At 47.5% G+C, this 26,800-nt stretch overlaps 1 protein-coding gene across 6 annotated transcripts in view; it reads right to left on the bottom strand.

Moving 5' to 3' along the window:
• Positions 1-4,225: 4,225 nt before the first annotated feature.
• Positions 4,226-26,800, bottom strand: part of POU2F3 (POU class 2 homeobox 3) — an 80,452-nt gene continuing 57,877 nt past the window's right edge. For 5 of the 6 annotated variants that reach the window (XM_059930193.1, XM_059930190.1, XM_059930194.1 and 2 more), the window contains 10 exons: positions 25,289-25,393; positions 23,949-24,051; positions 21,579-21,661; positions 19,088-19,270; positions 18,542-18,683; positions 16,458-16,594; positions 14,715-14,876; positions 9,168-9,234; positions 7,956-8,091; positions 4,226-6,966 (listed from right to left, as the gene is read on the bottom strand). In XM_059930193.1, coding sequence (XP_059786176.1) covers positions 6,927-6,966; positions 7,956-8,091; positions 9,168-9,234; positions 14,715-14,876; positions 16,458-16,594; positions 18,542-18,683; positions 19,088-19,270; positions 21,579-21,661; positions 23,949-24,051; positions 25,289-25,393 — 1,158 coding nt within the window. In that variant the 3' untranslated portion in view covers positions 4,226-6,926. Of the gene's footprint in view, positions 6,967-7,955; positions 8,092-9,167; positions 9,235-14,714; positions 14,877-16,457; positions 16,595-18,541; positions 18,684-19,087; positions 19,271-21,578; positions 21,662-23,948; positions 24,052-25,288; positions 25,394-26,800 lie in introns of those variants that run through there. The other variant, XM_059930196.1, reaches the window with a different exon arrangement.

A 26,800-nucleotide genomic window follows, 5' to 3' on the forward strand; every position in this document is an offset into this window, starting at 1 on the left:
AGGGTCCTCCTTCTTCGCGCAGGCCTGAGGGGGCGGGGCGGTGGTGGGGAGGGGTGATGATGACCTAGTGGTGACGTGAGACCTGCAGGCTGTTGCCCTTGCTTATGTGTTTGTTTGTTGTCTGTTTGTTAGAATAAATATCCATCCCCTCCCCCCACGACGGGACAGCCCATCCCATAACAAGTTGTAGAGCATCTACTAAGTGCTTGCACCCCTGCCAGGCACTGTGTGAGATGAAAGAGATAGTCCCTGCCCTCACGCTTGAGTCTAAGTTGTGAAGCAAGCACACAAATAACTAATTTCCAGGGAAGCGCTCAGGCCTGAAAATTAGAGTTACATATTCCTTCTCATGTCAACCCTGTCACCAACTTGGCAGTAGAGTATAAGGCTTAAGGGTAAACCTGGCTCGGTTACTGACTGTGTATCTTTGGACAAGTTATTTTTCTGTGCCTCCGTTTTCTCATTCATAGAATGGGGATAATAATAATAGCTGTCTCATAAAGTTATCGCAAGATTTCTACACACTTTACATGTGTAAAGTGCTTATAGCAATGGCTGGTGCATGGAAGTCGTTATATGAATGTTAATTATTGTTGTTGTTACCTCACTTTGGGTTAATCCTCTCTCCTCTCTGGATCTGTTTTAACATCAGGGAAAGTAAGTTTGAAGAGATAACCAAACATAAGTGTGGAGATGCAAATGGTGTAAAGAGGGCATCTGAGCTGGTTGACCAGGACAGGCAAAGGTAGCATGCTGAGGGGCCCAGACATTCTTAAGAAGAGAAGACCTGACCTTGAGCAGAATTGTGAGCATTTAGGCCATGTGTGGGAAACAATAAATAGTCTAGTTTGGGTCATTTGTCTTGCCAGCCCTTTAAGAGTAAGGATCACACTCTTTTTCATTTTTGTTTCCCTAGTACCTGGTACAGAGGCAGGTGCAATAAATGTTTGCTGGTTGAATGAATGGGCAATGAGCCTGGAAATGTATATTGGAAGCATATTGAAGCTCCTAAACCTTAATGACCATCTAGACCACTTGGGAAGTGTTTTCAAAATACCCTTTGTTCAGGCCGCACCTTGAAGGTTGTGCTTTAGTAGGCTTGGTGTGACGCCCAGGAATCTGTATCTTTTAAAATCTGCCCATAGATCTTCAGATGATTAGTCACATTTGGGGACCACTGATGTTAGAGGACCTTAAATGACTGATGCCAGCCCAAGATGCCAGGCTGAGGCATCTTATTATGCAGATAATAGGAAACCTATGATGATATTGGGCAAAGGGAATAATTTTACCATGCTCTCCAAGTCCTTGCTACTCAAAGTCTGGTCCAGGGATCAGCAAAATCTGCATCACCTGAGAATTTGTTAAAAACACAAAATCTCAGACCCTAACCCCAGATCTACTGAATCAGAATCTGCATTTTAACAAAGTCCCCAGTGATCTGTATGCCCATTCAGGCAGTGGTTCTCCACCTTGACAGAACAATAGAATCACTTGAGGAGCTGTGCCAATTCCCTGGGCCACATCCCAGACAAAGTAAATCAGAATCTGTGTGAGGGTCAAATTTTTTTTTCAAGTTTCCCAGGTAATTCCATTGTGCAACCAAAATTGAGAATCACTGCTATATAGAGACTCAATGAAAATCAGTATAAGACGAATTGGAGAAGACAGCCTGTCACATGTGGGTTGGAAAAGACCAGATAAGAGGTAGTAATAGCCTGCAGGAAGAAAACAAGGAAAGATCCATTTCACTAAATGAACATATGGTATGCACATCTCAACTTTTTCCCCATTTGTTTTTGTTGCAGTATTGTTTTTTTCTTCTAGTATCTGAATCTGAAATTATCTTCTTGCTGCCACCATTTCCCAGGAAAGAACAGAGTACATATTAGGAGTCTAAAGACTGAGGGGATAAGGGAAGGTGCTAGTTCTTCCAGTGGAGCCTTTATTGGGCCTTTATTCTGGGGTGACTGAGATTCCAGGTTCAAGCTCCATTACTTGGGATTAAATTTTATTAATTCACATATCTTTGGCCACAACCCTTGTTCCACCAAATCGTATGCTTGTCAACTGTGGTGTCCCCCAGGAAAGTTCTGGGCTGTTAGAGCAGAGGACAGGAAGCTCTCCACCAATTTATTTGAATAACAATAACAATAATATCATAATAATCATGATAATAACAGATAACACTTATTAATGTATCAGGCATTGTTCCAAGCATTTTACATATATATATGTATATATATATATATATAAATTCATTTAATTCTCACAACAACTCTATGAGATGGATACTGTTGTTATCCCCATTTTACAGGTGAGAAACTGAGGCACAGAGCACTTGAGGAACTTGCTCAAGGTGACATGATTAATAGGAGGCAGATTTGGGTATGAACCCAGGCAATATGGCACTGGAGGTCATGCTCTTAACCACCAAGATAGTCTGCCTCCACTACAGATGGTACTACATTTTTCTATATTCACAGCTCCTAACGTCAGTGAAAGGCACTAGAAGTTGTTTAGAGGTTAAAAGAAAGCATTCAACTTTTAAAAACCTGAATTGCGTATTATGTACTAGTCACAATGCTAGTCATGGGGATACAGAGAAAAAGACAGACTCAGCTACAAGGAGCTCCCCACAGTCTAGCACGAGAAGCAGGCGAGTCAGCAAAAGCAGTCCATGAATGTAGCAAGGGGATGCAGAGTGCACAAGGAGAAGAGGCACTGAACCGGCAACATGGGGCCTCAGGACAGGATTCCTAATTTGAGTCTGCGACTAAACTCATTCTCTGAGTTGGACCAAAAGCCCTTAGTATTGGGTGCCCACAGCTGGGTCTACCAGTCTTGAGTCAACTAAAGATCGAAGTTTTGCAAGTTCAAAAAGCAGCAGCAACAATTCTTTTTCCCTTTCCTTCCTCCTAAACAATGACTGGTGGTTGCCCTTTGATTCTCTGGTGCCTAATTAGAATCTGAAGAAGCTAACCAGGCTTCCGTTAAACTTGACTGGAATGATGAGTTTTACAGAATCTTGCAGACATGAAACGTGAATTGGTACCCACTTTCAGGTTTGACTCTGTTCAGCAACTGTCCAAGGCAATGGACAATGGAAGCTACAGGAGGCTGAGCAGTTAAGACTGTAATTCTGTTTATTTCTTTCATAAAAACCATGGTCAAATAGCCCAGAAATAGACCCCCATAAATACAGTCAACTGATCTTTGACAAAGGAGCAAAGGCAACACAATGGGACAAAGATAGTGTCTTCAACAGATGGAGCTGGAACAACTGGACATCCACACGTGAAGAAATGAACCTAGACTCAGACCTTACACCATCACAAAAGTTAACTCAAAATGGATCACAGACCTAAATGTAAAACACGAAACTATAAAACTCCTAAAGATAACAAAGGAGGAAACCTACCTGATGCTGGGTGTGGTGATGCCTTTTTAGATACAGCACCAAAGACAACCCATAAAAGAAATAATTAGCAAGCTGGACTTCACTAAAATTAAAGACTTCTGTGAAAGACAATATCAAGAGAATGAGAAGTCACAGACTGGGAGGAAATATTTGCAAAAGACACATCTGATAAAGGACTGTTACCCAAAATATACAAAGAACAGTTAAAACTCAACAGTAAAAAACAAAACAACTTGATTAAAAAATGGGCCAAAAATCTTAATAGACACCTCACCAAAGAAGATACACAGATGGTAAATAAGCATGTGAAAAGTTGCTCCACATCATGTCACCAGGGAAATGCAAATTAAAACAACAGTGAGATACCATTATACACCTATTAGAATGACCAAAATCCTGAACACTGACAACAAAGGCTGGTGAGGATGTGGAGCAACAGGAACTCTGGTAACGTTACTGGTGGGAGTGCAAAGTGGTACAGCCACTTTGGAAGACAGTTTGGTGGTTTCTTACAAAACTAAATATACTCTTACCACACGATCCAACAATCACGCTCCTTGGTATTTACCCAAAGGAACTGAAAATTTATGTCCACACAGAAACCTGCATGCGGATATTTATAGCAGCTTTATTCATAATTGCCAAAATTTGGAAGCAACCCAGATGTCCTTCAGTAGGTAAATGAATAAATAAACTGTGGTACATCCAGACAAGAGAATATTATTCAGCATTAAAAAGAAATGAGCTATCAAGCTCATGAAAAGACATGAAAGAAACTTGAATGCATATTACTAAATAAGCCAACCTGGAAAGCCTTTATACTATGATTCCAACCATGTGACATTCTGGAAAAGGCAAAACTATGGAGACAGTAAAAAAGATCAGTGGTTGTAAGGTCATAGCAGGGAGAGAGGTGAATAGGTAGAGCACAGAGGATTGTTAGGGCAGTGAAAATACTCTATGATATTATAATGATAGATACACATCATTATACTATTGTCCAAAGCTGTAGAATGTACAACACCAAGAGTGAACTCTAAGGTAAACTATGGACTTCGGGTGATTGTGATGTGTCAGTGTAGGTTCATTATTGGTAAAAACATTTTACTTTTTCGTGAGTGATGTTGATAATGGGGAAGGCTACGAATGTGTTTGGGCAGGAGCTCTATGGGAAATCTCCAAAGCTTCCTCTTAATTTTGTTGTAAACCAAAAACTGCTCTTAAAAAATAAAGTATTTTTTAAAGGGTCAAATGAGTGAAAACCAGCATCATGGACAGTGCAGGACATCAGCTTTCAGCACTCACCTGAGCAAGATGTCAAGGTGGCCAAGACTGCTGCAGGAAAGCATCAGCTCTGGCACCCATGTGTATGCAAGGAACAGTGCATACATACGTGTGCGTGTGTATGCACAGATATGCACAGATGGGCTCATGGGTGGCAGAGTAATTTCTTTACATACTTAAATTATTGCTGCAGGCTCCTCTTGTCTCTTTGATACATACCGAGCCCCTTTCAACTAGATCTTTTCTTGACAAAGTAACCACTACCAACAGGCTTTCTTCCACTTCATGACATGAAATATTAGTCTAAGCCCCATCCAAACATGAAAAACACTTAACTTATGGTTATTTAAGTAAGGGTTTCTCCCTTGGATATTATTATTTGCAAAAATGTTTAATGCCAATTTAAGTTTCTTCCCTTCAGTCATTACATTTTTGAAGGGCCTCCCTTTCCCACCACAGGTCAATGTTTGCCTCAAAAATGGTAACTCTTTAAATTTTTATTAACCCAAGAAAAACCACAGGGATAGCTTCCTTGCCCCTCAACCCTCTCATCAAAAGTCACAGTGCATTCCAAAGCCAAATAGATTTGACTTTTGAATTATCCCTTGTCTCAAATGTCTATCACTTTCCATTGCGAACAATGAATAATTGACCTTCAGGACATCTGAGATATGAACTATTAGCCTCAGCCTTCACCTCTTAAAGTCTCCAAATGACTTGACCTTAAACATTTTCCATTCTCCCACTTAAAAAATGAGGAAGCCAATCTCTTACCTACTCTGTCCTCAAGGCTGTTCTGTCAAAAAGAGTAGAAACTCTGAACTCTTTGGAGTCCTGTATTAATGTATATCATCTTTAGCATCAGTTCGGGGAGTCACAGACTTAATCCACCAATTTGAAACCCTTTCTCCATCCCGTTTCATTACATGCACTCACATGTCCCCCACAACAAAAGACTCAGAATAATCTAAACCTCTTCTTGCCAATAGTGGAATATTGTATATCATCACCATACAAATTTATTTAGGAACAGAGAGATTCCTTTGAATCTCATCATTTTCTTGGATATGCAGTCTCTAAAAAAAAAAGTTACCATTTCTGGAATGGCTTCATGTTACATGTTTACACACTGGCCCACAAAGAAGGAGACTCGAGAAAGAATGTTCCTGCAGAAATCAACAAGGATTCCCAGCCCACGTGGGAACTCTTGTGGAAGCTAGCACGGTATTTCACACTTTGGTATTTTTTTTCCTTTCCTTTTCTTTCTTTTTTGTTAAAGAAGATAAAATATTACAGAGATCTTCAAAATTCACACCTGAGTTAAACATTTTGCTGGAAAATTCCACATTAAGGAGAGAAGAACATAATGCAAAAAAAGGAAAGGGCTATATACAGGTATTTTGCCAGCATAATTGTTGCGTGTGTGCGTTTGTGTTCTTCCTTCTGCACCAGGAGAAGGGAGAGAGGACAAGATAAGGAGAAATACAGGAAAGGATAGAAAGAACAAGCGTTCCTGAACTCTGGGGCAGACGGAGCAGACAGAAGAACACCTGTGGGCAGAGCAATGTGCCCAGGGGGCTGAGCGTGGCTCAGTGTTCTGTAAAGAGGAGGGAATTCGGAGAACACAATCATGAATGGATGTGGTTCTGGAAAAGGGGCGGGGCTAAAGAGAAAATAGGGTGACATGAAGACTCAGTCAGAAAGCTTTGCTGAACAGAGAAGACATCAGAGCTTTGGTGGAGACATCAGATTCAAATCTTTTCATACATTCTAGAATCAGTTTGGAGATTGTGGCTAAGTTCAGAGTCAAAACCTTCTCTCCCCTCTGGTGGTTTGGCACCAGGCAAATGGCTGTGCCCAGAATGAGCTGGAGATGAGCTGGAGAATAATGGCAAGAGGTCCTTTTTGAAAGACCACGGTCGCAGTGAAGCCATCTGACATATTTGGAACGAGAGGAGAAGGGCACAGGCAAGGAAGGTAAAAATGGTCACCTCCTAGGAGGGCTGTGCGTTTCAAGAGCACTAGGAGGCAGCACAGGGTTCGGTCACAGTTTGGATCTCCAGAGGCCCTTGCTCCTGAAGAAGGCAAGAGTTTGGGTTCATTGATAGTGGAGATTCTCTTCTACTCTCCTGAAAGTAATCTGTCCATACAGAGAAGGCGTGACTCCCTTCCTTCCAGTGGGGAATACAGGGCCAGGTGGCATAGGAGAAACTTTTTGGTCTCAGTGGAGGTAGGTGGGATGATTCCATCGGTACCAAGATCTAGAAGGAAGGAAGAAACAAGTCAATCGGACAGCTTCTAATGAGGAGGGAAGATGGGAATGAGCAGTGAGTGTTAGCAGGTATGTATGGGGCGGGGGGGTGATGAAAATGTTCTGGAATCAGATTATGGTGACAATTGCACAACCCTGTGAATAAACTAAAAAGCACTGACTTGTACACTTTAAAATGGTAAATTTTATGGAAAGTGAATTATATCTCAAAACAATTCTTTAAAATGTACATTATATGTTTTTCTCTCTTTTTTTTTTTTTTTTGGTGGAGGTGTCTGAGGCGCTCCAACCTTTGGGGCTGCGCAACAATTGGCCCATAAGAGGCGGCTGCCTTGTTGAACAGTCTGGGTTTGGACAAGTGGGTTCATTTCTTCCGACAAGCTCAGGTCTTCAACCAATCGCCTAACTTGCAAATCTCTGTTTTGTTCTGAATCGGGGAAGGATCTCTCGAGGCATCCGCTGAGAACACTTCTTAGGGTAGATTCTTTGGTTCATTAATCAAAGCTTGAGAGGCTGCTTTTCCCGCTGCATCCCGGGTGGGAGCACGAGGTTACGGGGTAGCACCCACCCTCCTGCTCTCACGGTGTCAGCCATGCTGGAGGAAGCTCAGGCTCGGGGCAGAACACCCCAGAGCAGAGGAGCTGGCCTGGAGGGGAACTCCTCAGCCCAGGGAAGGACCTGGCCCTTTCTGACAGGAGGGTTTGGAAATTTCCACCCTCCCAGTGAGGAGGGACATGTTGGCTTTGTTGACATCAGCTCCTTGCCAGGACTGCTCACTGGCTGAGGCTTCTCTTTTAAATCCCACTCCCTAGGGAGAGAGGCCAGTCTGGCGCTCCACGCTGCCCCCTCCCTGCCCCCCCCATCCCCCTTGTCCAGCCCCGTGACAAGCTTTCCTTCCCAAGGTGTTGACCCAGACGCAGCTTCTCACATGTCCCTCGGCCCCGCTGAGGTATCTCTGGGCTCTCCCCTCCGCCTCACCCTGAAGAGTTAAAACTGGTGGAGGAGTTCACAGCCGCTTTGGAGTTATTCTGAGATGCAGTAGGGCTGCTGGCGTGGAGTCCTGGGCCAGGAGACGAAGGCCTGCTGTTGTTCCCGGAGGAGCAGGATGACGTTACTGAGAACAAGGAGAGGCAAAAACAAGGGGGAAACAATGAGGCTGGGTCTGGGGACCTCGTGACATTCAGACATGCATCCTCCAAGCGGGCTCACCCTGTCCCTAGCTGCCACCCATCTGCCCAACTCCTACCATGTTAGCATCGACACCCGGCCCCAAAGGGGCCCTCATCATACACGCTCTCCCCAGCCCGGGCCCTGGAGAGTGGCATGGCTGGTTCTACGAGTCCCAGACTAGCCAAACACAGGAGATACAGATGCCAAAATCATCCTACTCCAGGACACACCCTGGGCTGGGCATACGCAGCCCCAGACCACGGGGCAGGATGAGCAAAAGAACCAGAAGCCTTGGAAAGGAAGAGAGGAGGAAAGAAAGCAAAGTGCTCGGGGAGGAAAAGAGAAGCTGAGAGCACAGGTAAAGACGGCCAGCCTCTCTGATGTTGCCATCTCCAGATGGTTCGTGGTCTTCCAGAAAGAACACAACCAGGAGTGAGGAGGCCTGGGCCATTCGCTAAGCAGCTCTGTGGCCTGTGGCAACTTGTTTCACTTCCCTGCATCCCCTTTTCGACCTCTGTAATATGGCAGATTTGGATTAAACTGTATTTGAGTTTCCCAAACAGCATTCCGTGGAGAAGGTGACATATATTTCACCCTCCAAGCTAAGATGCTTTGAAGGGTCGAAGGCACTGGTATTGATAATTATGTCAGGACAAGAGACTGTCAGACACTGGGACTGTCATATGGTCATCCTCTCTAGTTCTTTGAAATGCTTTGGAATACTCTTTGAAAAATAGAGTTCTGTAGAAAATTGGTTTGGAAAACGTTGCCTTCCATACAGCTCATTTGTATGGAGAAAGTGTGGCAATTAAAACAAAAACAAACACTTGTTCAAACTTTGCCTAACCAGCATTTCCTAAACTTACTTGATCACAGAAGCCTTTTCTTCCTAGCACAGATTTTAACATCTTTTGAAATACGTTTTGGGAATGCTGACTTAGGTAGGTACCTCTCAGTTCTAGTATCCCATTATTTAAAAGAATTCTGGTACTATTCAGAAACCTCATTTTTAGAGCTCACCTGTTCCAGGCATGGTGCTGTGTACAGGAGGGACAGAGAGGGGCCCCAGAGACCCAGAGGGAGACACCTGAAAGGCAACAGAAGCTTATAAATGTCCACTTCTGCTTCCTTCTCCCACCTCTGGCACTTCTCCTAGGATGCTGGGCCCCAGACTCTGCAGAGACAGGGCTCAGCTTCCTGGATGATTTCCTAATCCCAAACCTGCACTCTGTGCCTTGTTTCATAGGAAGGTCTCTGGACCACGTACAGCACCCAGCTCTGGCTCTGCCCTGCTCCCGCGGCTCCCTGCTGCTGACACCAGGCCCTGCCCTCCCTGCTGTGTGTCCCCTGGCAAGGTCTCTTGGGCACTGCCAGGCTGAAGCTGCCCTGCTCAAGTGCTCCGGTGATGAGAGGACCATGCCTCCTGGACCCTGCTGTGGCTGACACTGCTGGATGGCTGTCTATTTTCCAGTCCCTTCTTCTTCCTTTTGTAAAAAATATTTATTTATTTTATTTATTATTTATCTATTTAGGCTGCGCCAGGTCTTAGTTGCGGCATGCGGACTTCTTAGTTGCGGCATGCGTGTGGGATCTAGTCCCCCAACCAGGGATCGAACCCTGGCCCCCTGCATCGGGAGTGTGGAGTCTTACCCACTGGATGACCAGGGAAGTCCCTCCTCTTCTTTCTTAAAAGACCCCTGCACTTGCTCAGGGCAGCAGAGCCCCCAGCCCTAACCACCCTGTTTCAGGCTTCCCATCTTGATGCATGAGTGGACCATCCACTCTCCCGAGGTAACTGGAGGAGATGAACTGCGGTCTCTGAAGCCTTTCATCTTGCCCTGGATACATCATCAACTCTGAGTTTGGAAGGGACCTAAGATGATTTAGCTTAACCTCCCACGCAGTTCAGGAATCCCCCCTCCCCTCAGTATTACTATCCTAGCACAACCTGCAACAAGACGTAATAAAAAGAATAGACATTGTGGCCCAACAGATCTGGGGGTGAGCCCTGGCTTCACCACTGTCTGTGTGATTTGGGCAAGTTACTTAACCCCACTGAGATTAGGTTTTCTCATCCATAAAATAGCAGTAATACCTCCCTCATATTTTCTTTTAATTAAGATTTAATGAGATAATGTCCGTAAAGCTTCCAACTCAATGCCTGGCCAACAGCGCAAGGCTGTTAGTTCCCTTCCTTCCAGCAGGAAGCTGTCAACTGTTGTGTGTTTCTAGCTAGAAACTGTTTATTTCTTCATTTGAGCTGAACCCTGCATACTTTTCCTCCCCCTTATTCTTCTCATGCTGACCTGGGACGCTCAGATCAACCTTTACAAAGGATCTTGCAAGGAAGTTCTGCTCAGGGAGCTGTGATTGGCGATCCTCCCCTCCCCAGTTTGGAACATCCCATCCCGACAGGATGCGGCATGTACTCATTTCCTAATTAATCAGCAATTGTTCTGCTGCTTTCATTTACCTGCCCTTTTACAAGGAGCCTCCTCAGTCGGCTGGGGCCCACCAAGGGTGGAGACAGGTGTGGAGCAGCGTGGTAAGAGGTAAGAGATGTTATCGGTAATCTCCCTCTTCTCCTCCGCCCCTCCCTGCTGCCACACACCCAGAAATTTGTTGTTGTTTTTAAACAAATAATTATTTAGTCACTGCGACCAGCTTCTTCTGCTTCCTTCTGGAGACAGACTATACATATGCAAGCAGACATAGATATGGTTCCTTTAACATTCTGTATATAAATGGAAGCATTCTGTGCACACTGGTCTGAATAATTTTGCCTTTGTTTTTTCCTTCCTTCTCTCTCTGTCTCATTCTTTTTTTTTTTTTCCCTTAACTGTGTATCTTAGAGATCATTTCACATCAGAAGCAGAAGAAACTATGTCCTAGTCCCACGGAGAGTGTCCCAATGAGACCTGAGGAGAAGACAGGATTAGAACATTTTCTCTAGTCTCTTCCTTCAGGATGCCACAAGTATTAATGTGATTATTTATTTAACATCTTTCTCCCCCACTAGGCTGGGGAACTCATGAGGGCAGAATGATGCCTGCGTGGTCCCCTGCTGTGTCCTCAGTGTCTACTGCAGTGCCTGGAACTTTGCAGGTGTTCAGTAAATATGTGTTGAATGCACGATGAGAACCCATGACACTCCTTTACGGCTCCTCCGTGCCTCCCACCACTTTCCTCCACGTTGGTGTCCCAGGCTGGGATTGAACCAAAGTGATAACTACCTCCCATCTGTTCTAAACAAAGCCCCATGTTTAAAGATTCTGACTCTCTTATGACATGGTTCAGTTCCCTTAACATGGTCTACAACGCCCTACATGATTTAGCCCCCGCCTACCACTCCAGCTTCCTCTTTCACACACTCTCTCTCACTCCTCGGGTTCCATTCCAACCTTCTTTGCTTCCTCTCCCCACCCACCCCAGCCTCAGGACCTTTGTACACACTGTTTCCTCTGCATAGAATGTTCTGCCTGACACTATCTCCGCCCTTCCGTCCTGTCTCCCACCGCAACTCAGACCTTTTCCCCATTCAAGTCCACTCTTTCTTCTGCTGTCAATTTGAGCATCATTCCTCAGAGAAGCCCCTGACATCTGGACTAGGTTAGGTCCCTCAAATACCCTCACATCTTCTCTGGAGGCTTCATCACAAATTGCATTTGTTTAATGTCTGTTTTCCTTGCTAGACTCTAAGCAGAGATCACCAGTAAGTATCCTGTGCACCACCATATCCCAGTGCCAAACAGATGGTGGGTGCTCAGTAAGTATTTAAGACAGCAATGGTGAATGAATATCACATTGTCTCCAACCTAAAACTGTCAACGGTTCTTCATATCTTTGAGAGTAATTTAGCATCCACGACCCACCATGATCTAGCTCTCATCAACCTCTCTGTCTTAGTCCTAAACCCTTAGCTCCAGCCAGACCAAAAGGCTTGTGATTCCCCAAATGCATCATGTTGTTTTATAATTCCATGCCTCTCACACACTGTTCCTTCTGCCAGCTATGTTGTTCTTTTTGCTAAGTCCTAGTCTGTTCTCCAAACAAATCAGGGGGTTAGCCCTCCCACACCCCATTCTGATTTGGGGGTCTTTCATCTGTGCTCCCAAAGCACTCTTGCAGGGCTCTTCACATCTGCTTCACCCCTCCATCTACTTCATTGCAATTTTTTGCATTTTCTGGTTCCTCCTTCTCAGTTTCTTTCCTTGGTGCTCCCCCTTTGCCCATCCCTCTAAAGCTAGTGTTCCCCAGGGTTGAGACCTCAACTTTCCTCTTTGCTTCCTCTGTACAGGCTCCACAGGTGAGCTCCTCCTTACCCAGGATTCCAACTACCACCTGTGTGCTTATGACTCCCAGTCCATTTCTCTGTCTTAGCCTTTCCTCCTGACCTCCAGACCCATTATTCCAAGTGCCCAGGGGCATTCCCACTTGGGTGTCCCACAGGCCTCTCTGTATATCATAATGATGTAAAGAATTGAAATCATCATTTTTTCCTACTCCTAAGCCAGCTCCTCCCCCTGTGTTTAATTGTTCCATCTACAGCACCAGCTTCTACCCAATCAGCCCAGCCTGAATGCTGACAGTCATCCCAGAGTATTCTCTTTCCTTTATCGCTCTCCCTGCCCCATCCAGTTTTCAATTTATTAACCAAGACCTAATAATTCTACCTTCTAATTATCTCCTGAATCTCTCCCATCCACTTCATTCTTACCAAATGGGTTTGCTTCAGCCCTTTTAATGTCTCTGCTGGATAACTGCAGTCACATCTAACTGGTCTCTTTGAAACTAAATGTGATGCCTCTCAAACCACCCTTTATAACTACAGTCAAAGTGATCGTTCTAAAAAGCAATCAGATCACACTAATACCCTACTTCAAATCCTTCAGCAACTCCCCAGGGCTTCAAGTTCCTTAGCCCTGCTCATAGCCCCTTCTGTCTGGCCCTTGCTGATCTATCCAGCCTCATCTTTCAACATTCCTCCACGTGGAACCACCTGCGATTCCGTGCATATGCCCTCTTCTCCCTCCTCCATACCGCTGTTCTCATACTATCCCCCTGGGGGAATTCCACCCCTCACTTATTTGCCTCTTCACTCTTTCTTGTCTTTTTAGACTCAGCTCAGGTATTAATTATCTCCTTGGGGAAGCCTTCCCTAACCACCACCTCCCAAGGCTTTGTTAGCTGCTACTCCTAAGTTCTCCAAGAGAAATCATCATGTTGTTTATCATTTGTTTATTTGTCTGTCTCTTCTGCTAGGCAGTGAGGTGCTCTGGGACAGGGAACAAATATTACTTATTTGTGCATCCCCAGCACTCAGCACAAAGACCAAAACATAGTAGATGGTCAATAAATGTATGGTGAAAGAATAAACAATAGTATAGTTTTATGAAATAGCTACGTCCCACCCAGAATGAGGCTGAATCTCACCCATCCTTGAGTACTAAAAGACAGAGGACAACACCATTATCCCCAATTCCCTTAACCTTCAACCATCACCATCCCTAGGGTTGAAGAAGAACCTTCCCCCTCCCCCCCAACCTCCAGGCACCATCTCTCTCCTAGATGGAGAAGACATTACATATCCTCCAAACTTCCCATTCTGCCTGAACTTCAAATTATTCCCAGCCCTGACTTCTCCCCCTTGAACTCCAGAATCACAGATATAACTGTCGGCATGACCCTTCCTCTTGGATGCCTAGGAGGTAAGTCTAACTTAATACGACCAGCTCTGAATACTTAGTCTTTTTTCCCCCTCAAACCTGTTCCTCCTGCAGTCTTCATCATCTCAAAAAATGGCAGCACCTTCCAAGCAGCTGCTCAGGTCACAACCCTTGAAGTAATCTTGGCCTTATTTCTCACACTCCATATCTGAGCTAACAGCACATCTTGTTGGCTCGTGGTTGAAATACATTCAGAATCCAGCCACGCCTCCTCACCACCATGATCTCCACCTTAGCCCAAGCCTCCACCACTCTCAGCCTGATTGTTGTAATTCTCAGGCTGGTATCCTGCCTCCACACAAATTAATCTTCACATAGCAACCCATGTCAGTTCTCCAGTGGCTTCTTATTTCACTCAAACTAAAAGCTAAGGTCCTTTCGATGGCCTCCGAGACCGTGGTGAATGGCTTCCTGTTACTTCCCCGTTACTTCTCTGACTTCATCTCCCACTTCTCACCTCCTTCCTCACCCTGCCCTGGCGACACTGGCTTCCTTGCTGTTCCTCAAACATGTCAGGTCTTCTCATTTTCTGATTTCTCTACATGGAACACTCTAACCCTCAGATATTTCGTTCCCTTTCAATACTTAGATCCCTTCTCAAATGTCACCCTATCAGAGAGGTCTTTTCTTACCCCTCTACTATAAAAGCATCGCCCCGTAATCGCTTTCTATCTCCTTATCCTTCTTTATATTATATGTATTTTGTATACAGCATCTCTTTGTTTATATATTTATTCCTTGCTCTCCAACCCCCATCTTCTTTAGGACGGGGAGGACTCTTTGCCCTCCAGGCTTCATCTCCCCCAATGCTTGGCAGGCAACTTGGCTCCTGGCCACTCACCAGCCGGGAACTGTACATGGGTGATTTGATGGGTGTGGCCACGGGGCAGTTGATTCGCTTCTCCTTTTGGCGTCGGTTGCAGAACCAGACCCTCACCACCTCCTTCTCCATGGATAACTGCTCTGCAATCATGGAGATCTCCTCTGAGCTGGGTTTGGGGTTCTACAGAAACCAAAGGGATAGAGTAGTCAGGAGGAGACGGGAATAGGATCAAGAACTGTGCGTGGGGAACAGATGTTCCAAAGAAGCAGGATAGAACAATAGATGGAGCAAAAGCTTTAGAATCGGACCTACGATGGAATAGTGGCTGGAGCACTTACTCTGTGGCCTTAGGAAACTTTCTGAACCTCTCTGAGCCTCAGTCTAATCATCTATGAAATGAGAGAAATAATGCCTACCGTATAGGATGATTATGAAGATTAAATGAGAAAATGTGTATAAACTGCCAAGCACAGGGCCTGACACAGGGTGGAGGCTCTTCTCTCACTCCTTCTTCAGAAGTTCTGAAAAGAGGAGCCCACTGATGAGTTAGGTAGGGCAGGCAGAATCCCCAGAACACACGCTCCCTTCTGTTCTTTCCTCAGAATCTGATACCCTTCTCTCGCGTCATTTCTTGCTGCCTACCTCAAAATAGGAAATGATAAAGTTAAAACATGTGGACCCATCAAGACTATAGAGGAGACATGTGTGTGTGTGTATATATATATATATATATATATATATATATATATATATATATACACACACACACACACACACACATTCCAATACATATCCATCACTCCTTTGTTCTGACCCCTCCCACCCCCACCCAATCTTTGTTCTTAACTCCCTTCTCTCCCTTCTGCACCCTCCCTTACTCTTGCTGCTCTGAGAAACTTAATCAGAAGGAAAAGCCAGGCCTTGTCATCCTGCCAGCAGGATGCAGCCATCAAGTCCTGAGTCATATGTGCTGGAGAGTCTGCTGGAGAGACAGGAGTCCTGGAGGCCTGGGGCCTGCGAGGTGGAACTAGGCCACAGGCGAGCCCTTTAGGGACTATGCCGTGTGGATGGAAGCTCTGGAGGCTGGTACCTAAGGGATCCTGATTAGAGGCTGTTTAGACCACACCTGTTTATCACTCTTCTCTTCCCCAGCTCCCCCGGGGCACATAACTGGTATTATTAGCGTCCACAGATTGGCTCAAGAATATACTTTTGCTGCAAGTTCAAAAAGGTGTCTGTATGTAATATGACTACAAATATTTAAATGTATGAAGAAGAAAGAAATAGAAGGACGTGCATTTAGATAGCATTTGGTGGTGGATTTTTTTCCTGCTTCCCTGCATTTTCCAAATTGTTTACAATGAGCATTTATTATATATATAATTTGAAAAATACAAAACAATGCAAAGAAAATGAATAATTTATCTACAATGCCCTGGCTTTGCTCCCTTTATCTCAACTGGATACAGGGATACACTCTCCTCTGGGATTCCATACCCCAGTCTTTAACTCTCCCAGCTCGAGGGACAATGGGCACCAAACAGAGGTCAGGGCGAGAAGGGTCAGTGGGGGAGGAAGTTTCTGGAACCCAGCCTCTCATTCAAACACCGGGGCACCTGGAGAGGGAACGTGTCTCTGTGTCCCGACCCTTTCCCAAGGCAGGTGTGTGGGGGCTCAGGGGTGGTGCCGAGGGGCTTGTGTGCGTCTGCTCAACCCCTGTGCAAGTCGGCCCACCCGTTCCCACCCAAAGGGTCCGCTCACATCTTGAAATCTCTTCTCCAGAGTCAGGCGGATGCTGGTCTCGATGCTGGTCCGCTTCTTCCTCTTCCTCCCGAACACTTCACTGAGGGTGGGGTAAGAGCTGGGGGTGCTCACGGAGGGGTCTGATGGAGAGGATTCTGTGGGGAGGAGAGAGAGCAGGGGACGCTCAGAGAAGGGAAGGCAGCTGGTTCAGGCTCTGGCTCGATGGACTTGGGGTCCAATGACCCTTCCCGGCAGGTTCTGCAGCCCCCTCCCCGACACAGGGGAGCCAGACAGACCAAGAATCCTGCTTCCCCTCGTTGCTCTGGGCAAAGGTCCTCCATGCCTCTCACTGCCGTGCCTCCAGCGTTTGCGGTCATGGTTCAGGGACACCCAGACATCAGCGGCATGTGTGGGTGTGAGTGGGTGCAGGCAGAGCTCCTACGAGTGACGCCCATGAGCCTGTGTTTTATAAGTAGGCCTGGATGTGAATCCCAAGGAAAATGAGGACTGGTGTTTTGAGCTAAAGGCAGTGGCATTTGGTGGCGGAATGTTGGTGTGGAAGCCACTTCCTTTTCAGTGTGAGTGTTGGGGCTGAGGCTGTATGAGGGGTCGGCGGGGATGTCCCTTAGGAAGGATTCAGGCGCAGCCAGGGAATCGCACTAGAAATGATCTGCAAGATCCCTTCCCGAAGATCCTAAGACCTTCTGATCACCTCTTTCACTTCGGCGCTCCTGTAAAACCTCCAAAGGATCAGCCTTCCCCAGGCGGGGGTGGGGCGGGGTGGGGTGGGGAGCTTCCTCACCCCCTCCCTTGTTTCCACGTGGAGCAACTTCTGAGAGGGTCACACCCTTGGCTGCCCATCCCCCGCTTTCCTCTCTCTCCAGAGTAACCACTGACCCACACTATCTACAGATGAGAGCCCAGCCCTGACACTGGCTCTGCTCCTAGACCAGTGGTTCTCAACCTGGGGCGAGATTCTGTACCACCCCCACCCCCCCAGGGGACGTTCGGCACATTTTTACACGTCTCAACAGGGGGCGGGTGATCCTGGCATCTAGTGGGTAGAGACCAGGGGTGCTGCTAATTCATAGCACCTACAATTCATAGCACCGCCTCTACCGCAGAGCAATCTCTGGCCCAAGCTGTTGCTAATGCCTTGGCTGAGAAACCCTGTCCCATGCTATGCCATGACACCAAGCTCTTCCATTCATTATTGCAAACGTTTTGCCCTTGGCTTACAACCCGGACCTCCTGGCCCCCCCACCCCCACGCCTGACTGAATCCTCCTGCAAACTCCACTCTTGCTGTAAGGCTTTCCCAACCAGTCTAGCTCAGAGTAACTCCCTGCCCTCTGAAAACCTACTCAAGAATTAGCCAGATGAAGATCTTGCGTTGTGCCTATTGCCTCCTCCTCCCGGCCATGTGACCCTAGAGAACCTACTTCCCTATGCCCCTGACCTAGACCTAGTCCAGACAGCAGTCTGGGTAAGTGTGTTTGCTCTGCAGACCCGAGCTTTGTCTCTGGCGAGCTGTCCTACGGTCTAGGCTGGGTGTGTCTGGGGTAGGGAATAAAATGGGGCAAGTCTTCGTGGCCACAGACCTAAAGCTATGTCTTCCATGCGCTTTATCAGTAGTGAAGCTGACATTTTCATCTCTACTTGGCTATCTCCTGTGTCTTATTTCTCAATTGGTTCCAGACTCAGGAGGAGAGGAAAGGGTGCTATGTATTGATTGCCAAAAGCCCCAACACAGAGGACTTCCCTGGTGGTCCAGTGGGTAAGACTCCATGCTCTCAGTGCACGGGGCCCGGGTTCCATCCCTGGTTGGGGAACTAGATCCCACACGCATGCCACAACTAAGAGTCCGCATGCTGCAACTAAGAAGCTCGCATGCCGCAACTAAGAGTCCACATGTTGCAACTAAAAAAAAATATCCCACATGCTGCAACTAAGACCCGGCGCAGCCAAAATAAATAAATAAATAAATAAATTTAAAATGTTGTTAAAAAAAAAAAAGAAAGAAACCGCAACACGGACCAGTCACCATCCCCTTCCCTGCAGACCTTCTAAGGCTCCATCCATCCTCGTGTCCCTGAGGCCTACCTGCATCATTCAGCCACTTCTCCAGCAGCGGCTTGAGCTTGCACATGTTCTTGAAGCTCAGATTTAGAGCCTCAAATCTGGAGATGGTAGTCTGGCTGAAGTCGTTGCCATACAGCTTTCCCATCGCCAGACCCACGTCTCCCTGCACGCGGGGACGGAGAGGGAAGAACTTTGAGAGGTAGGCCCCTTCTCTCCTTTGTCCACATCTCTCACCATCCTAGCACCTATCCACACCCAGCGAACCTTTGCTCACCCTGGCTCCCTTCCAGTTTCTTCCCTCTAAGATGGAGACTTGGTTATTTCTCTCGCTAGACTCTGAGTGCGCTGTGCCCTCATGCCTAGCTCCTTGCCTGGCTCTCATTCCTCTCCCCTCCACCAGCAGTGTTCCCATTTTCCCTACCAACGGCAACTGTGCCCCATTCTCAGGGGACGCAGGAACACGGTGGGTTTGCCCCAAACACAATAAGCTCTTAAAACCTCCACTCGGGAACTCCAGTCTCTACTCACTCAACCCAAGTTCTTCCACCTCCTTGCCCCAAACCGAACCTGTGTGAAGCCCAGCTTAATGCGCCTCTGCTTGAAGGTCTTGGCAAACTTTTCCAGCTCCTCCAGGTCACTGGGCTCATCAGCTCCTCCGGAGCTGGGGAGATGCTTGGGGACTGGGAGATGCTGGGATGCTTCCAGATGCGGTTCTAAAGAGGATCCTGGCACCCCAGGGCGCCCAACTGCCTAAGAGCAGACACACACCAAGCCAACCCACAAACAGTCAACAGATCGAATGCATTTCCTGGTATTTTGTACTAATAGGCCCACTTAGAGGATGACAGATTGGATTCCCATTATTTCGATGGTGTGGAAGTGGAAATTGGAGTCTCTATGAAGGGACTAGCAAATAGCTGGAGTAGCTGGGGTAGAAACAGTAGGAGTGTGGGACAGGGAGGTGGCCTTTCTGGGTTTTAGTCTATGACTCACTATTTGACTCTGAGCAGGTAACTTCCTCCTTTCAGTTTTCTACCATAAAAGGAGCTAGCAGACTTGTTTACAAAGATCCCCAAAACAGATCTCAGGACGGGACAAGGAAAAGGTTGTTTGCCTTGCCTGTTCTTTTCCACAAAGCAAACTAACTGAGGTGCTCAACAGGCATTAACTGAAAATAACAGACAGCATCTGAGATTCATTGCATTAATGGAATTTCCATAAAATACCAAACTCTTGTGACTGCCATTTTACTTTCTAAACAATCATTTTCTTTCATGAGAGTATTTTGTTTTTTGTTGTTTTTAATCAAAAGTATTCCAATGCTGTCTAAGTGCACCTTGATCTCATTTGTGGTTGTCAGGAGATGTCCTTTCTTTAGTTTATTTTCATAGGAGAACAGACCCTTATACCTAGAATCCATGTTGTGCCCATTTGGGGTCAGGAATAAATCCCACCCGTCCACGGAGAAGGAGCAGAAACCCATTAGGCTTGGGGTCCTAATGGGCTTGTGTCCAGGGCAGGGGCTGCTACCGATGTGGATGACGTGGCCTAAGTCCATCCTCTTCTCACTCCTTTCCAGTTTACTCTTTTCCGAGACTGGGGTTAACTTTACTCCTTTCTTCCAAGATATTCAGGCTTCCCATTCAGACAGGCAGCCTTGTGATGACCAGAGAGAAGTTAAGGACTCTTTTCCCCCCAAGGGAGGGTCTTTTAGAACAGAATGATTTGAAACCATTAGGCTTTGATCCTGTTCCGCGGGGGAGGAGGTGGCGTGGACCAGACTCTCAGGACAAAGCCTCGGTCCTCTCTCAGCCTTCCTTTTCATGAACTCATTTGTTCCTTCATCCGACAAACATGTCTTGAGCTCTCTGCTAGACCTTCCCCCTTCACATCCAATCAGTGGCCGAATTGCACTGAGTCAACTTCCCCAACATCCCCTGTCAGCCCCTCCTCTCTACCTTTATTGCCACCACCCAAAGCCAGCCCCTTTACTGCTGCCCCAGGATGATCTTCATAACCTTCCAAACAGTCTCTCTGCTTCTGGTCTCGCCCGGCTCTCGTGTTATAAGACACGAGAGGTGATCTTGAACCCTCTCTCAGATCTCTTCCAGATCTAAGTCTGTGATGATGCGATTCGGAGAGCAGTCAGGAGAAGGTCCAAGAGCTCAGACTCTGGTGTCCCCATTTCTATTAGCCACTAGGGGGCACCCACCCCCTTCCAGGGGCCTCCAGTGGACTCTAGCCCTGTAAAGCCAGGGCCCTGAGGGACCCACGGGGATCTTAGCCCCGAGAAGGGACATTAGGGTCTCTGCAGTCATTCCCAACTGTTCCACACGTCCGTCTCTGCAGAGGCGTCTCAGGCAGCGGTGCAGGCATTAACTGCCCCGGGTCACCCAGATAAGGGGAGGAGCGGCAGCTCCAGTGTAGCTCCTGCTGCCCTCGCCAAGCCACACTCCCTGGCGTGAGGCCGCGTCTGGCCAGAGGAAGAGGTGCCTTTTTTCTCCCTGGCAAACAGGTGCTGTGTGGCACCATGGCAGCTCTGCAAAGGGCCCTCTCGCAGGCCTCCATCCTCCTGACCCGTGCTTTGTCCCCTCCAGGAAGCAGTCTAGAAGAGCAGCTCTTAAGAGAGGCCCAGAGGTGAGAGGCCCTGGCTTGGTACCAGTTCTCAGGACATCAGGTCTCTGGGCTTCTGGTCTCCCCCTTGGCGCTTGAGAGCACCTGGGCAGGCCTGGCGGTCACCTTGGCATCCCTGGAAAGTTAGCCGATCCCTGGTTCTCAGAGGAGTGATGCCAGGGCCTGACTGGGGCGGGAGTGGAGTGTCTGCACACAGAGCAGGCTAGCCCGGGAGCTGGGATCTCTGGCTTCTGATTCTGGCTCCACCAGTGACACTGGGTCCCTCATTTCCTCTGGCTGTGGCTTGAATTTGCCCCCGTGCCGACTGGGATAATCCCTTGCGATTTCCTCTTCCCAGAGGGGTAAGTGTACCGTCAAGGGGGTGGGGGAAGCCTAGGAGCTCAACTCTGTCAGGAGCTGAAACAGGAAGAATGTGGGTGTTTACCTGGGACGCCAGGCCAGGCCCCGTCTGCGGGAGGAGGAGAGAGCTTTGCTGCTGTGGAAAGTGGAGAAGATTTGACTGCAGACCTGGGTGAAAGGGGAGGAACAAAGGAGCAAACGAATCAAATCCAGGCCGGCTGAAAAGACATGCTCTACACGTTTGGAACCGTGATAAATGTCCCCGCCTCGCCCCCCCACCCCCACCCTGCGCTACCTAATCATGTCCATCACCACCACCACCACCCCCCCCCGCCTCCAGCCTTGTGGAGAGGCCCCCATGGACACTGTCAGGATTGCCACACACAGGTGGAGGCGAATCAGACACGGGGATACACAGATGTAAACGGCAGTTCCCAAACCAGTCCTTCTGCTTGCCCGCCTGCCTGGAGTGGTGCAAAGGCTGAGGAGGGTCAAGGCAACCTGCTCTGGGATTTGATAACCAGGCCTGAAGAAACCCAAGAGGGAAGGAGATGTGGGAATGACGACTAAGAATTCAAGCTGGAGCTGAGGGTTTCCGTTTTGCCTGCAGAAGCACCTGGGATGTCTACAAAGGCCTAGCCAGATCTGCAAAGATGCCGGATCAAGGGAACGGTGCCATACAGCTCCAAAGGGCAGCAGCCAATTGCCAGAGGCTCTTGGCAGGACCCAGACATTGAACACTTGGGAGGAAAGGCTGAGAGAGAAGGGAAGAGCAGGAGGCAACTCTCCCTGGTGGTACGGACTCTACCTGCTCATTGCACGGCCTGAGGATCCCTTTCTCCAGGAAAACTGTCCATGAAGGGCTCTGCCTGGATGGTGGTCATGCCAGTGGCCTCCCTCTAAGAAGAGCCACAGCCAGGAACTCTCACTCTCACTGTGGGAATGGGGCCATCAGACTACAGAAGCACACAATGAGGCAGGTCACCCCAATCACTCAGCACACAGCAGAACTTTGGGTTCTCTGTTGCCCCTAAGCTGTTCTGGGTCACTGATGTGTAGATCTACTGATGCTGACCATTTTGCTCCTCAGTCTAAAACCACCAAGGCTTAATTTTTCTTTATTAAAATACATAGGCAAAAAAGCTCTTGTAAGGAGCCCTGTACTGGGAGTCGGAGGCTTGAGTACTAATAGTAATCTGACACTTACATTGCCTTTTGAAATGTACAAAGCCTTCTCACATGCATTATTTCAAATAACTCTCAATAACCTTGTGAGGCAGAGTTTTGCTATGATTCCAGTTTTACAGAGGAGAAAATGGAACCTCAGAGAGGTTAGGTAAGTTTCTCAAGGAGACACAGCTAGCAAGGGACTTTTTTTTAACCAATGAGTTATTCCGATTCCAAATACTAAACTGTTTCTTTCCCCCTGTGTCATACACTGACCTCATTGGTTATATGCCTGAGCCAGTTTCACAACACCATCTTTCAAAAAGAAACAGAATGAACTGTTACCTTCTCTTTCCTATTCCAGGAGTATGATATATACTGTTTAGCAAACATAAATACTCACAGGTTCACATATGTTCTCATTCATCATCATCATAACACTCTGAGATGACTTGGTAACTAAGGATAACTATAACTTGGGCAGGTGCTAAGGACAGAAGGCAGAGTTGCATTTTCTTTGGATTCTGGATTTCCAAAGCCTCTCCTTGGGATTTGTACAATGGAGGGAAGCTTATACTTCATCACTTTCAGCCCTAGTTGGTGGAGATGGGAGAGGGAGAGGCAGTACAATGCAATGCCAAGAACATGGGTTTCCGACAGACTGTTATGGAACTTTCTAATAGGTCACCGGTAACATAATATGACTACCTACCACACGAGGTTATTTTGAAAGATGTCAGGAAAATCACTCCTCAGAGCTCCTGGCATATCATGCTCAAGAAATGTTAGCTATTATTGTGAGTATTCTAATCTGTTTGTTCTTGGCCAAGGAGAAGTTCTCTGTGAGGAACTTCCCTGCCAAAGAAAATCTGAAAACACTCTCCATAGCCTGTGGGTGGCACTGCCGCTCTACCCAAATGGAATTCCAGCTTCCCGAGGGTGGAAGTCTGAGTCTACATCCACGTGCTGGGGAGATTTCCAAGGATCCGGGACTTCTCTGGACTGCGATTCCCAAGGAGCTCCTCCTTCCTTGTTCTGCCCCAGCTCCTGCCACCCTTGTGCCTTCGGTCTCAATTGGCCATGAAATTGAGGACGATGGGAGGGGGAAGCAGAAAAGGAGACTCAACCTGGAGGGCCACACCAGGTCACTTCCTCGGGCCCTGAGGTGGACAAGCCGGTCTTTATACTAGAGGGGGAGCCAGTCAGCCACGGCCCACGCTTGGGTCCCAGCAGGCAGAAGCAGCTCCTTAGCACACTCACCTATGTAGAAGCCCCCAGGGTTTCTCACCTTGCTGCCCAGGCTGGGTCTGAGATAGCAGGAACTGGGAGACAGACTGTAGGTGTCCGGGAACCAGCACAAGCTGCTGGAGCGGGTGGAGGGAAGCCACATCCTGTGCAGGGAGATACAGGCATCCCAGAATCTACAGGCATCCCAGAATCTACAAGCTGCAAGTGTGGGCTCCATCTGCCCGCCGCCCATCTGTCCTGTGGGTCTCCATAGGGACCTTGCCCTATGCATCTGTATCCCTGTGTCTGGCACACAGCAGCTACCCCATTAATGATGGTGTTGTTACACCTCCTGCACTCAGCCAAGCTGTGCCTTGCTTAAACCTTGCCTTGTTGTTTAACTTTTGTGCGTATCAGACTGGTCTCCCAGCTAGACTGGTAATGCCCTGAGGGCACAGACTGTGGGTATTACCCGTCTCTCAGAGGTTTACCCTAGAAATGACATGCAATCCCAGTTTTCTAATTTTTTAAAAAAAAATCTCACGCCACTTGATATGCTAAAAGCCGTTTTTGTCTTGGCCATTTCCTGGTCCTGAACCTTTCCTGGAGGAAGAGGCACATTATTCGTTCTTAATAAAACCACGTTGATTAAACAGAAAGTCCATTTCCCCTGGCTTCCTCCCACTAGCCTCCAAAAGGGAAATACTACTTCCCAATACTTGGGGGATCTGGGAGTCCTCTGTGACCTAGACCCCCAGGGTTCTGTGACCCCACAGGACTGAGCTCAGGTCTGTGCACAAAGAAAAGACTTGGTAAACCCTTGCTGAATAAAGAAGTGAAGGAATAAATGCACGTTCTAGTCTTAAATATTTCCAGGGAAGGGTCGGCTCTTTCCTCCCCTGGGAATCCAGATCAAGAAAGGGGCTTGCCGCGTGGACACCCGCCTTCTCAGACATTTGTCGTTACTATTTCAGATGCCTCTTTATTCCTTCTAGTATGACAAGAGCTTGGGGGAGGAGAATGGGCTTACCGGGGACAGAAATGCTCTGTAACCACAGCAGTAGCTGTCATCATGGGGCTCCCCTGAATATGGCTGGCAGACCCCAGCCCCATTGTTAGGGGCTAGCTCCATTGTTTTGGCAAGATTGACTCCTCTTTCTTCCCGAGAGGTGGAGACCTCCTTCTTCCCATAACTAGCCAGGCTTCATCTCTCAGAGGATTGTTCTGTAACCCAGTCCCCCTCCCAACGCAGGCCTCCAAGTTTCCCTGCAGGGGATTTTTTAGCTCAATCTGCATTCACTGAGAGCCAGATCTAGAGGTGAAGCATTTTGCAGGAGGCTTGACTAAAACTCACTGGCCTTCTGAGAATATCAGGGCTTCCCGACTCGGGCTGCCATTTACCCCAGACATTTGGTTTCCAGGCATCATGGCAGGTCCTTGACTCAGGTGGCATGGCCGATGAGAGAGGGTCTGCTGCAGAGAGTCACTGAGGTCCTCGGTTTTAATCTGTAAGTGGAGGCAGGGGGAGAGCATCAGTTCTGGGCCTCCCCAGGCAGACAGAAGCGGAAACTTAGAGAAGACAGAGGCAGAAGATGAGTGACAAGCCTGGAGAGTCAAAGAACTAGCTCAGCGCCTACTAGGCTGCAGCTTGATTTTCCTGCCTGCGTGAGCCCTTCGGGCCAGGGCAGCTGGTAAGGGACAGAGGTGAGAGTCTCTCTGGAGTAACCATCCTCGAGATGGGGAATCCACCTGGATTGATCGTTCCCGAACACCATTCTGCGGCATGTGCTGGTACATAGTGCAATATATGCTCTTCTTCACTGAAACTCCAAAAAACGAGGAATTTTTGTAGTGACTTTAAACATTTCTTTTAGATTCCAAGGTGATGTTCTTTTTTCTTGGGAGGTGGTATGTTAGAATTTCTTTTAGGAAATGATGGTGATCCTAAATGGTATTTTTAAAACTCCCCACTTTCACAAATTAAAAAAAAAAAAATTGGCAACCCTTTACCAATCTCCTTTATCTTATGGTTTTTTATTTTCCTGGTCCACGAAATCCCAAGTCTGGGAACCAGTTTCCCCTCCATCCCCCCTTGTTTTCCCCACCTGTCTGCCCTCTGAGTGCTGAGCTGCCTTTGCAGCTGGCCTCTTCACCCATGTGGCTTAGGTGACAGTCCTTGCCTGTCTCCCTACAGGTGGGGACATGTCTCCTTCACAATCACTGCTGTAGTTGCAGCCTGAGGGGACTGTGGTGGTTTGCAAACTCTCTCCAGCCTCTACCACCCTTCAACCACCCACCTGTGGGCTTTCCAGGTGTCCAAGGGCAGGGCAGGAAGCACTACTTGTGCCCACCCCTCCTCCCACCCTGAGAACAACTACAGTAAGTCCCCTACATACGAACCTTCAAGTTGCAAACTTTCAGAGATGAGAACGTGCATCTGGTTCCAGCAAGGAACCAGAACCTGTGCCATCAACGTCAGGCGTGAGTGAAATTGCAGCTTGCCCTCCGTCTCTTGTTGCTGACGATCCTTCAGCTCTACCATCTCCCACCTCCTCTCCTATCTCCCACCTCCTCTCCCTCCTCCAGTCAGCAACTCTTCTTGCCTGTTCACTCGATGCCAGACCCTGTGTGCCAGCTGTTGTACTGTACTACTGTACTTTTCAAGGTACTGTACTGTAAGATTAAAAATGTTTTCTTTATTTTTTGTGTTTGTTTGTTATGTATTACTTGTGTGAAAAGTATTATAAACCTATTACAGTACAGTACTATATAGCCGATTGTGTTAGTTGGGCACCTAGGCTCTCTTTGTTGGACCTGTGAACAAATTGGACTTACGAATGTGCTCTCAGAATGGAACTCATTCGTATGTAGGGGACTTACTGTACCCTCTTGCAGCGTTTCAGGAAGTCCATT

This window comes from Balaenoptera ricei, chromosome 8 (assembly GCF_028023285.1).
Source record: "Balaenoptera ricei isolate mBalRic1 chromosome 8, mBalRic1.hap2, whole genome shotgun sequence".
Lineage (NCBI taxonomy): Eukaryota > Metazoa > Chordata > Mammalia > Artiodactyla > Balaenopteridae > Balaenoptera > Balaenoptera ricei.